The sequence below is a fragment of the Parus major genome, chromosome 1, assembly GCF_001522545.3.
Source record: "Parus major isolate Abel chromosome 1, Parus_major1.1, whole genome shotgun sequence".
Lineage (NCBI taxonomy): Eukaryota > Metazoa > Chordata > Aves > Passeriformes > Paridae > Parus > Parus major.
In genome coordinates this window covers 66,688,175-66,702,251 of record NC_031768.1, presented here as the reverse complement: position 1 = coordinate 66,702,251, position 14,077 = coordinate 66,688,175, and the positions used below count along the sequence as shown (strand labels likewise).

Below are 14,077 nucleotides of genomic sequence, written 5' to 3'. Positions count from 1 at the left end.
TATCTTATGTCACAAGGCAGATGTAAAGGGAGAAAACCTTCATTCAGGTTTTAAATTATGTAGATGAATTTTCTGATTATGAATTTTCTCTGATTATGTAGATGAAATTTCAATGTGGCAAATACTTATAAATGTGTTGAAATGTGGTAGTGGTAGTATGAAACAAACATTGGTATGAAACAGAAATAGTGTAAATATTTGGACTTTTGGATAATTTCATGATGTGAAATGAAAGAGTCATGGTACCCATGAAATGGTGGATGGGTAATATTTTCTGCTTTTATTTTTCTAAGGGTTGGTTGGGGCTATAGTGACTGCTTAGGGCTGTAGTACCTGCTTATTGAAATCTTTGTGCTGTTTACAGCTCTTTACTGTGCTCTTTAGAGAGCTAGAGCATGGAGGAGTAAAGGAATAATTTCTGTTTTCAAACCTTATGATTCAGAAAGGGTTCTACCTTTGTTGATATGTTAGAGGGAAAGGCTGTCATCCAGAGGAACATTGACAGGCTTGAGGACTGGTCCCAGGGGAACATCAGGAGGTTCAAGAGCCCCAAGTGCAAGGTCCTGTTCCTGGCTCCAGGCAATCCTCAGTATCCATAGAGGTGGAGGGATGAAGGGATTGAGAGCAGTCCTGCAGAGAAGGACTGGGGTCACTCGTGTATGAGAAAAGGGACATGAGCCAGCCTCATGAGCTTGCAGCCCAGAAAACCAACTGTGTCCTGGGCTGACCAATAGGAGAGTGGCCAGTGGGGCCATGGAGGGGATTCTTGATGTCTCATTTTCTCTCTTGGGACCCTCATCTGGAGTGCTGTGTCCAGCTCTAGGTCCTCGTTTGAAGACAGACATGGAGCTGTTAGAACAGATCCAGAGAAAGGCCACGAGAATGGTCAGAGGGCTGGAACAGCTTTGCTAAGAGGGAAAGGCTGGGAGGGTTGGGATTGTTCAGCTTGGAGCAGAGAAGGCTCTGGGAAGACCTTATTGTGGCCTTCCAGCATGATGGGCGCATACAAGAAATATGGAGAAAGACTTGACTTGTCCTGTAGTAGTGGGACAAGGGTCAGTGGTCTTAAACTGAAAGAGGTGGGGTTTAGGTTGGACATAAGAAAATGATTTGTTTACAATGAAGATGATGCAACACTGGAACAGGTTACCCAGATAAGTTGTGAATGCCCCATAACTGGAGATGTTCAGGGCCAGGTTGGATGGGGCTTGGAGCAATGTGGACTAGCACAAGGTGTCTCTGCCCTTGTCAGGGTGGTTGGAATAAGATAATCTTCCAAGGTCCCTTCTAACCCAAACTGTTTTTTTTTTTAAGGCTTGGGAGGGTTGTTTTGCTGCTCAGAGCAAATGTTGGTACAGGTCTGACAATAGTGACTTGGCAGCTGCCACTAATTCCTGTGTTTCCTTCTAAAACTGTAAAGTCAGGTTGCCCACTGTCTTCTGTAGTAGTGCCTTGCCAGTGCCAGCACAGAAGCCAGGCATAACCACCCTGTAGCTCACAAGAGCTGAAGACATAGTTGGCAATTCCCATCTTCTCTTTATATTTTCCTATTGATAAAAACGCAGTTATGGATGTTCTGTCCTACTTTGTTGGACATAGCAGGGGATACAAATGAGGAAGGCCTTACACACTTCAGGGTTTTAATTACTCACCTTTCAAATAATCTTTTCCCCTTGTCTGGTATTTTATATGTAGGTGTGTGTTTAAATTTTTTTGCAAATGTTTTTGAAATAGATATGGTAAACAATCTGGGAAAACTTACGAAATTTGAAGATTCTGTCTTGTTGGAGGAAGCTTCTACATGTGACTGTTTAATATGGCAGTTGATTTTTTTTTAATTTAGTGGTGCATTTTTGCCTTTTCAGTCAGAGATAGAGAAGCCCAGAGGAAGGAAGAAAGCCACTATCACAGATTCAGAAGAGAAGCTAAGCATAGATGACCTGAATAAGCTGGGTCAAGAGCAGAAGCTTAGAGGTAGTCAACGGGGAAGGAAGAGACCTGCAGTTGTATCAGAAGCTGATGAAACACAATGGCAAGAGGAAAAAAGGCTAAAAGAAGATGTGATAGAAAGTGAGGATGAACAGAACAGTCCACCAAAGAAAGGGAGAAGAGGACGCCCTACCAGAACAAATAATGGGGCAACACCAAAGGAAGAACCAGTGGCAAAGTCATCAAAAAGGAGCAAAAAAAAACAACCACCAGCAGCTGCAGTGGAAGAGGAGGAGGAGGAGGAAGAAAGGCAAACTGAAAATATTGAACAAAAACCAAAAGGCAGGCAAAATAGGACATCAAAAAGAACACAGCAGAGGTAAGTCCATCTTCTTATAAGCTGTGTATTTTTTATCTTTGGACATTAGTTATAATTTGATGCTTTGCAATTTGGGTCTTCCTCAAAACAGAGCAGAACCATCTGAAACTAGTACAGTTGAATCAGCACAGTCTACGCCACAGAAAAGACGAGGAAGGTCGTCACAAACACCACCAGCACAGCAAAAAAAAGTGTAAGTGTTCTAAATCTGTGTTTAGTGAAAATTAAATAATGCCTCTGTGCCCCCAAGCAAACCTTTATTGAAAATATTTCAGAATACTGTAGTTGACAGTAGAGAAAATAAATTGCTATTGTATTTCTAAAATGTTTTCCTTAGCTGCTTCTCCTAGGGCATCTCACGACAGAGCAAGAGCCTGTAAGTAATTTTAATATGCTCAGGTAGCATGTATGTAGCTTTGCTTTCCTATGAGAAAAGTCAATAAAGCATACAAAGGCTTTATTAGGATTTAGAGGGGAGGAAAGTGGCCCTGTTTGTTTTGGATAGCGGGAAAGAATTAAATTGCTACTGTGGTGAAACAGAATTGTGGAGAATTAACTTTATTCTGATTCTCCTTAAATTAATGTTCACTTTCTAATTTGTGGCCTTCTTAATATACACTTGAATCATTTTCATGTGAATAGAATTTGTGATCAGTGAAGGGCTGTAGCTTCTGAAATTTTGAAGTGCATTAAGTTCCCAAATGAAGGTGAACTTTGTCCTTGGCTAGCTTTGGTTTTTGTGCCTGCTGTGGGAAAATACAGGTTTCTGTACCTTTTCTGTACATGTATAGATAATATATGTAAGCAGAGGTGCACAAGGGGTTATTTGCCCACTTGTATCAAGCTGCAGCTCGTGGAGAATATTTACTTTTCCAGAACCTGATATAAATTCCTTGGAGCACTACTTGGGGACCTCTACTGTCTGGCACTTGTATATCTCTGTTGTCTTTCTGGCTTCTGGGCTTAGCTAGCATCACATTGCTCTTCCTCTGCCAGTGTAGTGTACTGACTTGCCTTATACCAGGGATCTTCCCTGCAGGAGAACCTTGCCTGAACAAGCTTGTACCCTCATTTCAAATTCTGGACTCGCTCCAGATCACATGATCTGGCATTTTCCATGCACAGCATCCTGACCTTTCCAGTTGCCCTGCCTCAGGTCAGACCTCTGCTTCTCCTTTACTCTGTAACCAGAAACACAGGACCCAACACTGGTTGGTTACTCCAGAAGTCACTGCTACAAGTGCAGTAGAACAAGAGTTGGAAACTGCTACTGCCATGCAGGGAAGACAAACCAACAAATTACTGTTTGTTGATGTGCTATGTGGTGTTTGTCAAAGATGCCTCTTACTAAATATTTAAATAACTTTTCTCAGTCAAGTTGGTATGTTTCTTTACTCCATTTTAAGCTGACAGTAAATTATGTCACTGCCCACAATCAGTAGCAAGTATAGCTCTTGTTGATGTGTATATACATTGTTCTGTCAGGGGCAGCCCAAGTAAGTTGTTTCAGGGTTCAAAGTTGTTGGGTCTATTCTAGATTACATTAAAAAAATGGGTTGTGTTTGTTTGTTTGCTTTATCAGACCACCCACATTTTGACTGTTATTTTTCCAAATCTGCAAGAAAAAGGTGAGACAGTAGCTGTTTAAAGTGCATTCTAGTCAAGCCTTTCTCCCTCATCTACATCAGTTTTCACTGAAGGAAGTTGATAGACTGAGCCAGCATTGTGTACCACAAGATAAATATATTTGTACCAAATGCTGAAAGCTTTCTGGGCTCTTTGGGAGTGGATTTGGTATAAGAATTTGGGATTTTCTGTATGAGGTGATAATGTATCCTGTGGGTGGTAGTGTATAACCTATTTCTGATGACAAATTGGGTTACCAATTAGCACCTGTGAACAGACTTGTTTTTGTCTGTGAAAGGAAGACCCTAGCTTTTTGTATGTGAAAGGAAGACCCTAGCTTGTGAATAATTCTTTTGCTTCCTTTTCAATTCTGTTGCTTCTGTCAGTCTTGGAAGACTTGAGTTGGGCTAATTGGTGTTAAGGGATGGCATGCTGGTTGGTTTGGAAATACCATAATTGCTATGCAGTTGAGAGATTCTATTTTGTCTGAGTTTAGTGGTTCTCAGGATTGAAAATTTCTACCGCTTTCATGATATGATTGTTTTGGACCTGTGCCCCCACTGGAGATTAAGGTGTGTCTGTTGTGTGCCCGGAACTGAGTGTCTGGTTTCATTTCAACCAAAACATCACCAACTTTGGGTGCACCAAGACTGCACCTGAATGGGATGATCCAGTGATTTGATTCTGAATTGTGCTACTGTCATGTGGGTGCAGCTGTGGAGTTTTAGATACATCTGTAGTTGGCTTTTTTTTGAAGGCAAGGGGTGTTGGCTAATTCTCATTTTAAGCAAATGGGTGCATTTTGTTTGTGGCACAAATCCCATAACCAACACAGACAGTTTAAGTTGTTGTTGACTGATTGTTCTAGATTATCCTGATTAAGTATTGTTATACTGGTAATCCCTAAGACAGCTTGGAAGGTTTGCATTTAGGTTCATTATAGCGTTAATTTCATGAGTAGCAATATGGGTTCTTCTAGGATGTAGATGAACTTACTCAAATTTGTTGTGTAAAAGGTTCTGGAGAAGTAGAGTATAGAAAACCAACAATAGAGAGAAACACAACCAATATAGAAAAACAACCAATAGAGAGAAAACCAACAAACATTGTTCAGTCTCTGGCTGTTTGGCTTTTCCTGTTCACTGGTTAGTGGGTGTCGTATCAACCTATTTTAAGCCTGTATTGTGGCACTGAAGAGAAAAATCTGTTGTGTCTATAGAGGCAAAATTGTTCAACTTTGTGCTCCTGGCCTTCTGTGTGGAAGAATTTTGGTTTCAAGTGGTGTTGTCCAGCCTCCTAGTTTCAATTCATTTCTGTGCATGGATGAAGTAGACAGGTGTAAAAGACCAGCAGCATTATATAACATGAAATGGTAAGGCTGCTGTTTCTGTGAACTGGAATATTTGCTCATACAGTTTTTACATATTGCAGATGTACGTGTGCTGTGAAGGTGATGTTTATTTTTCTTCTCATTGTAGCCGGGCAGGACGTTCCAAACAAGCAGCCAGTAAAGAGAATGAATCCAGTGAAGAGATGGATGTGTTTCAGAGTGGTTCACCTGTCAGTGATGACATTCCTCAGGAAGAAGTAATGGAAGAAGAGGAAGTTTCCACAATCAATGTAAGACAAATGGCTGAACTGTTCTTTGTGAGGCTTTGTGGTGTGCTCTGTGTACTGATGATCAGAGAATGACCTCTGTTCTTAGAATAACTTCTTCCCGTTTTTAGAACTTAACTTCCTCCTTTTAAATGAATGGGGTGGTTGTCAGCTGCCACTGTTGTGTAGTGGAGCTGCACTGTAGTTTCCTAGAGAAGCTACATTTCTTAGAAAGTCTCACTTTCCATCAAGTATCTTCTAGTTTCTGTCCCATGTAGCCTTTCTTACCTGTATGCCGGAATTGCGTAGCATCTAATGGGAATTAATTTCCAGGTAACTCCTACCTATGCTTCTCATCTGGATTTTAATAGTGACTAAAGCTTCTTTATATAAAACAGACACACGAATTGAATAGTACTAGAAAATAAGTGTGGAGTCTTGGAACAGAATCTTAAACTGATCTCTTCATCTTACAGCATATGTTAAAATGAGTTCACTTTTATATTTATTTCATACAAATACACTTGCAATGTTAGCAGTCATACTAAAACCGAGAATTCCTTCACACTTTTGGATACATCTGATGGAGCATCTGAGTGTATGAAAACTCTGAGAAAGGAAACTGCATTGTTGTGAATTCCATTAAGGATACAGGCTCAGTAACATCAAATGAAATTAGTTCATGTCATTGACTTAGACTTGTACTTGAGACAAAATGAGTAATGAATGCTACTCTGTGTGGATACTCAGACATAATTGAGTGAGCCTGACCATTTTTTCCATTATAAAATGTATTGGTTCTTCTTGAATTTTTCAATTTTTTTCTGTAAAAACATTTAAAATATCTTTTCTCCGAATAGGTCCGTCGCAGAACTTCCAAAAGGGAAAGACGATGAGTGAGCATGTAGTTACCAGCCTTCCAGGTGAAAGCTTTGAAGAATGCTTTTAATATAAAGCTTGAGACTGAATGAAGCTGTTAGTGCACAAATGGGGTTGCTGAAGAAAAGACAAAACCTATTTTACTGCCCCTGCATTTGCAGTCCCTAGGTCACAAGCTTTAGCCACACACATGTTGATATCATTAACTGTGGATTTTTGTGAAGTGTAATGTGCGCTGGCTTTGTAGACATATGAACTAAAGAAGAAAACTGTAAATAGTTCTTTTTTTAATGTTTCTGACTTATAAAGTGCTTGTATAGCTTTTATCTGCGGCTTTAAACTGACAGTACCCCACTGTTTATTGGAGCGATTGATATAAAAAAAGAACAGAGTTTGTTGAAAATTGATCTCAAGCAATATCTGTCAGTGTTTGTATTTGTACTCTTGTTGACATTTAACTGTGAAAAACAAGTCAGTTGAACAAATAGTGCCACATTCTTTTGCCGCTATTTGTCGAGGAGAAGAAGAGGAAGAAAAAAAAAAATCGTTGTTTCCTTCATGAATATAACCTAGTGTTTACCTTCAGGCACCCACCTATCGTCAGAGGTGCTAAATTACTTTCTTTTACAGTTGAAAAATATTGGATAGAATAATACAAGAGATGCAAATTTGGAAAGAAGTTTTGTTTTACACCTCAGTATTGATGCCAGACTTTTCTGGACTTGTAGTGGCATTGAAAATTCAAAAAGGATTTAAAATATTTTAATTTTAAAGGTGTGTTATTAAATAATGTACTGAATACCCTACCCACTTTATTATTCCCTATCAGTTTTTATTAATCTACTGTATCAATAAAATTCTGTAACTGAGTTTTTAATAGTCTAGTATGTTAATGTGTATAGATATTTCCTTCTGAACATGATGTTCACAAAGAGCAAATTATTACTACATTATAATATGAAATCTGATATATAAACATTAGTGAAAATACAGTTCTTATTACAATGTAAAGTTAATCACAAAGAGAAATTTTATTGATGCAGTGTGTCTTTATAAAGCTGTTCTTGAGAGCCAAGTGTTTTGTATTTTATAGTGAAGTTGCATGTTTATGAAAAATGTGCTGAAAATGGGATGTAATGTTTTTTTTTTGAAACTCGTATCTAGCAGTAGTATATGGTAGGTTGCCTCATGAGAGATCCTTTTATTGAGAGTTTATTGTACTTTTCTGTTCTGTTCTTGTTTTTTGAGCCAAATTTTTTTTGGTATGAAGAGCTAAGTTTTTGTTGAATAACCAGCTGTCAGTTGTTACAGCAAAGGTATTCAAGATTTGAATGAAGCTCCATTTTTATTTTGTGCTACAATAGAGAGAGGTTGGTTTGTGCTAGGTTTTTTGGGGAGGCGGTTTTTTTGGGGGGGGGTGTTTGTTTTTGGGGGTTTTTTTTTGGTTTTTTTTTTGGTTTTTTTTTTTTAGTTTTAATCTGAGAAAAAACAAAAGCAACAAAATACATAGAGCAGTATCCAGTATGCAGTTTAACAGTTTACAAACTGTCTTTGAACCAAAATATATCAGTTACTATACTCTGCTTAGCCGAGCACACATCATAATTTCAGGTGCTGTTCTTCCTCTGGTTCCCTACAGTTGACAACACATGAAAAAATCAATTTCTAACCCAAGAAAATTTTATTTCATTGAATAATGGAGCATTTTCACATAATCCATCAATAAATAAGTTATTATCACAAGGTTGTCTGTAAAGATTATAGGAAAGGATAATACTAAACCTCAGATTTACTGATTTCCAAACTGTAAGATCACTAATAAAGCAAGCAACCCTTAGAATTTTTTCACTATTCATTTTTTGGTACCACTAGGGAAAAGTATTATAAGCAATTAGATTATTCTGCCTCATCTTAACCTTCCCCCTCTTCCAGTACTCAGCTTTTCAACATTTATACCTATAGATACGGGGGAAATGCTGACTAGAAAGGCAGTTATGGTTGATAAGAATTGGCTTTGAAATAGTTGGCAAAACAGAACCTGCTTACTTATGCTTCAGCAGTGCAAATGCAAGTTGTTGAGGGTTTTTTATGGTATAAAATGATTGAAAGCTAGCTTTGTATTTTCCTCTTTGACAGAATTGCACTGAAAACATTTATGGAAGATGTACCTTTAAGTCAATTTTATACAAAAATTATGAAAAATTAATGCTGAAACTGCTGCAGACTCTTGAGGCTTTATGTGCATAAACATGGTTAGGTTAAACTTCATGGAATATTGATGCACCATTACTGATCATAATGTTTATTGTAAATTTAAACTATAGTTTTGCAATTTAAATGTTGATTTCTTGGGTAATAATGCGTAAATCATTATTTCTTGAGAAATAGGCACAGCAAATATGTCATTCTTATATTCAAACCTCTTCTAAGTTCATTCTCATCTCATATAAAGAAAATGAATATTTTATGTACTAACATTTTGAGATCTGCGTACAGTAGCTACAGTAGATTATAATTATGTATAAAAGATAAATTGCTAACATTCAGTTAGCATGCTCCTCTGCAATGATAATGTTAAGTTTATAAAAATGTACTGTATTACATTAAAAGATCAAATTGAACTCACTGTAACAAGTTCCAGTATGACATTTTTGTGAGATTACCAAAGTATCTTGCTGTACTTTGCGGCAAATAAAGTTTTTGTTACATTTCCTTTTCTTGCTGCAGTGCAACAGGAAACTTTCAGTGATCTGTAGTTCATGTGCAAAATCTAAACAGGGATTGTAATCTTTAAACTAGTGTTTAAAGGTAATTCACTGATTCCAGAAGCATGGTGGTTTATTACCTGTCACAGACTGAGATAATGAATATTTAGGGCTAGCTAACCCACTAATAGGAAAGGAAATATGAAAGTGTTTGAAAGTTCTAATGTGACTATACCTGTTCCACCTCAGATAATTAGAATCCTGTATTAACTATACTTGACTCTGCCAATTGACTTTATTTTCTAGCAAAATCGAACCCTTTTTCAAATATTTTGACACTTGCTGTTTTGACATTTGGATCTCTGTGAACAAAAATATTAGTTTACAAAAAGATACTAATATTAAAGACATTTTCACCAAAAATGAATATGCTCAGTTTGTGAGTAACTTGCAAAAAAACCTTAAGTCTTGAACCCTAATACATTTTTCTGGCATAGTTTTTGTCATTTGATACTCCAGAAAAGGTACCACAAAACATGAGAGGGACGTGTGCAGTTTTCTTGCTGCTTTTATTTGCGTGTGTGTTTTTGACAGATTACCAAGTCTGTTTTTGTGGAACCACAGGGTAGGTTTTGGATGCTGCAAGTTTACTTATCATTCACACTTATTCCTATCACTCTGTGGGGTTAATTCTTGAATTCAGTCATCCTGTGCAAAAAGTACAAAGTCAAGAACGTTGTTTGAATATTCTCACGGTTGTGCACATAGAGAATACAAGGATCTTAGGACAGTAGCAATAAGCAAAATTCTGAATTTGTGAATGGAAAGATTTTACAAACTCGCCTGTGTTTAAATATATACAGTGTAGAGATGGATACATCCCTACCTCATCCAAGTAGGTGCAGTACATATCTTATAAATACTTTTTAAAAGAGACACATTCAGGTACACACTGTTTGATCAAGGCCTCATGTCTACAAACACATGACTTAAGATGAGTTCTAGATGGCCATCCTTCTACTCTGATGGTTCTGTAGTGACCAAAATGATAAAATTCACTTGACCAAGACCAGTCATCCATAAGGAGAAGCAGAAGAATCTGAATGCATTCTTTTCTCCTGTTGTCCTCAGAGATTGCCATTCCAGTCTTTACATCTTTGTTGGATGTTGCCTTTACAAAAGATGATTACTAATTTAGGTGCAATATCCTAACACTGACTGAAGCGACTTCTATTCCACAGACAGGCAAACTTCCTGATGTCTCAGTAGGTTTGCCCCACATCCTTAGGATGCTCTCTTCATTGCAAAGGGTCCAGCTTGTGCTATTTTGTTGATCATGGAAAAGTACGAAGCTGAATGTTAGCAACTGGTTTAGAAATACAAAAAAATAGAAGGAAAAAACCAACAAAAAACCTCCACCTTATTTGCTTTAAAGTTCTTAAAGATCCGATCTATCCGCAGTGGTCCCCAAGTGCCACTGTATTTGTGTGGGCAGAATAAACATGGTCTTGTACAGTGTGTACAGTAAGTAAAAGGTTTCATGCTTGCATTTTTTTTCAGTGCCTCAGTACAGTCATGATGTGGTTTTTAGTAGCACTTTCATTTCTGTAATGAAGATGTATATTCGTTTTGAATCAGCAGCGTCAAATTGATGTAAGAAGGAAGAAAGCCTCTAAATACAGATTTCTACCCCTGCAAGTAAGTATTTCAGTGATCACGTAGTATGTTGGAATTACTTTAACATATAGGTTCTTTGAAGGATGGATCAAACATAAGGTTTTGATTTGGCTAGCTGTGTTTCCTATGCTTGTATTCTACCTCATGTATGTAGACACAAAGGAATGGAGTATTTTGCAAATCAAAGCAGTGTTACTGAACACTGTCCCTGCTTACTTGGAAGTAATTTTGTTATTAAAAAAGAAATTTCAGGTCACAGATTTGTTAGTGGTTCTGAACAGATTCAGCGAGCTGATGGCTTCAGATAATATGTTCTGTAATACTGTGTCAGTCTTGTTGTTTTTCATTATTTTTCTCTAGGTAGAAGACAATTGCACAAGTTATGACATACAGTGTAAGAGAACATGAGAACTTAGTAGCAATATCAATAGCGGTAGTTGTAGTTGCTGTTACAGTATAAAAGATTGTGTTAGAATGAAACAATCTTATCCTAAAAAGCTTTTTCTTTACTATGTTGGGAAGACAAGTTGATAATGTAAAACAGTTTTCTTCTTGATCACAGCACCTTGAAATAATCTAGTTTGGAACAGCTGGCTTTTTGGTAGATATCCTTGAAACTTGCAGGTTCTTGCGTTTCTTGTAGTGTATTTCTATTCAGCAAAATTAAATTATTGTAAACTAAAGATATTTTGAAGAGGAGAAGAGTTTTTAATCCTTATTTAATAAAATAATAAGGTGTTCAATTTAAGGAAAGAAGTTTTTGGGGGTTAGCTTTTCTCGGGTATGTTTTATAGCCATGCCTATAGATGCAGTAACGTGTTACATGGGTGTGGTGTGCATCACCATTTTTCTGGAGTCTTTGATCTGCAAGACACCGAAACACAATAGAAACTGCCTTTGTGTTTTCCCCAAAAGGCATTTACTCTTACCCTTCAGTGACCATTTCAAAAGATGAATAAATGATGGTTTAATTATCTTCTGCTATAATCTCTGTGGTTTAGGTGATGAAAACAACTGTGGGGCCAAGTGAGTGGTTGGGTGAGAAGTGGGGTGTTGGAGGTGGGTTATTGATTTGATGCTGGAGAGATCAGTAAAGAGTAGGGAATCAGCAGATACATGAGATAGGAATGCAGTTTCTTGATATGAGATGACCTATGACAGGAGTGTTCTACTCAAGATGAAAGCAAAGATGCGGAAAGTTTGTGGTGATGATGTTACTTATTTAAGAGAGGAGAACTGTGGATGTGTTGCTCTCTCTGATTCGGAGGAAAATGTGTAAGAACATGCATAGAATTGAGACTAATGCCAGGAGTTTTTGTGGGAAAAGGGCGATGGCTACTGCTGAGGGCAAATGTTATTAGTAAGGAATTTGGAATAGTTTGGCTAAAGAGGATTCTAACCTCTATAGGTAAGAAGTAGGGCAGCATTAATTTATGTGCTAAACTAAAATTGGGGCAAAAGAGGTCAAGGCATAAGCCACTGGGAAACAAGAGCTTTCAAAGCTGCCTAATAGCAGCAGCCTGCACAGGTCCACATTGCAGATAGCAGCATTTAAGCATTGGAACGATGTTTCCTACGGTGCCTCTCATTAAATCTTTCAATGTGACCTCTTTCCTTAGCAGCATTTTGTGAAACCCTGATTATCTGCTCTTCCTTACTAATATCAGTGTACTTTCATAGCAGCCTGGGATGATTCTCCCCTTCCTTCATGTACGGATGTCCTCTTCTACAGGACAGTGTGAGTCCTGTCCCCCGGCACTGCTGCTTTTCATTCCTCTCAGTGGGCTCCAGCCAGCTGGGTTTCTGAATCTTTCTGTTTGCCACATGGGCTCTTTGCTGAGAGGGTCCTTAGTCGCTGAGTGGCCTCCTCAGAGGCAGTCACAGCAACAAGCTTGACAGAGTTCAGGAGTGTCTGGATGATATTCTTGGTCATTAAGTTTATTTTTAGGTAGTCCTGTGAGAAGCAGGGAGTAGGACCTGATGATCCTTATGGTTTCTTTCCAACTTGAGATAACCTGCGTTTCTAAATGCAGCTGTTGTGCTGCTTGTTTCACAGGCATTGAGCTGTAAAGCAAAAGCAGTCCTTGGACTGCAGGGTGTATTGAAAAAGGTGTGGACAGGTTTGGGAATTCACAAGAGAAGTAGTAGTTGAACTTCTGCTACATTTTGATATCTCACTTTCCCAACATCTAGTGAACCAGGCTCCTTCCAAGGTTATAGGTAATAGTGCTGTTCCAAAATTAGGAAGCTGTCTTACAAAATCTGGCCTGTGTTATCCAGTGAAAAGGCAAGTAGGGACTCCCCTGAAACAGAAGTCGTTCCCAAATACACTTTGTTCTCTAAGTCCAAAGGTGGAATAATATGAAGAGATTTAGGCAGAGATTTCCATTCACTCAGTTGCAGTAGGGAAGATCAAGTTTTGCTAAACCATTTTTCATAGTCATGGAAAGAACAGGAAAAGTTACTCAGGAAGTATGTATCACTTCAGCGGCATTTAATGATTGTATACTTGGGTGCTATCCTGAAAAATGTGTGATGTGGGCTATGGGATATTACACTAAGTCTCCATGGGATAGTATTTAATCTCTGTAAAAATCTAAAAAATAATTTTATTTTTATTTGAAGCTGCTCTGTTACTTTTATTGTTTATCTTTCTGTAACTGTTATTTAATATCTGGTCAGTATCCATTGCTTGTTTTCAATTTTGCATTTAAACAAAATATGGAAGTGAGAGATGGCCATGACACAGAATTGCTGTCATTTAGTGTTGTCATATTTACTTTAGATAAAATATTTGATGTAACATGAGAAGACTTCAAGTCCATACTTAATTCATTAATACATTTAAAACGTGTGACTTTGTCATCTTAGTTTCTGTGCTACTATTTGATACTGAATTTGGAATATTGTTTTATTTTGTGTTGTTTTCTGTAAGAAAAATAAGTCCTTAGTGCTGTAGCCTTCCCTGCTTAAGACCCATCATCCCATTTAAATTCAGGAACGATGAGGACTTCAGTTAAAATTTCTGGAGTGAATGACTGAGACAACTGGAGAGTTTCTCACAGTGGATCCCCCGTTTGAATCTCTGGATTCCATGTTCCTGTTAATGAAGTGTGATGTTCCTGAGAGCCATTACCTCTGCTAGACATAGGGAGATACTAAACCTCACATCATTTTCTGTAGTCTTTCAGCCACCTTTTTCCATTTCTCTGTTGTGTTAATTTCAAAAGGAGTGGAAGTTTCATCTCTGCCAGGAAATTACTTCAAATCTTTAAATCTTTTTTGT

At 37.8% G+C, this 14,077-nt stretch overlaps 1 protein-coding gene across 5 annotated transcripts in view; it reads left to right on the top strand.

Moving 5' to 3' along the window:
• The window catches only part of PDS5B (PDS5 cohesin associated factor B), a 109,072-nt gene extending 95,478 nt beyond the window's left edge, over positions 1 to 13,594 (top strand). For 2 of the 5 annotated variants that reach the window (XM_015623076.2, XM_015623085.3), the window contains exons 32-35: positions 1,866 to 2,308; positions 2,400 to 2,501; positions 5,413 to 5,554; positions 6,391 to 13,594. In XM_015623076.2, the coding sequence (XP_015478562.1) occupies positions 1,866 to 2,308; positions 2,400 to 2,501; positions 5,413 to 5,554; positions 6,391 to 6,426 (723 nt within the window). In that variant the 3' untranslated portion in view covers positions 6,427 to 13,594. The remainder of the gene's footprint in view (positions 1 to 1,865; positions 2,309 to 2,399; positions 2,502 to 5,412; positions 5,555 to 6,390) is intronic. The other 3 variants (XM_015623111.2, XM_015623101.3, XM_015623093.2) reach the window with 2 other exon arrangements.
• Positions 13,595 to 14,077: the final 483 nt, after the last annotated feature.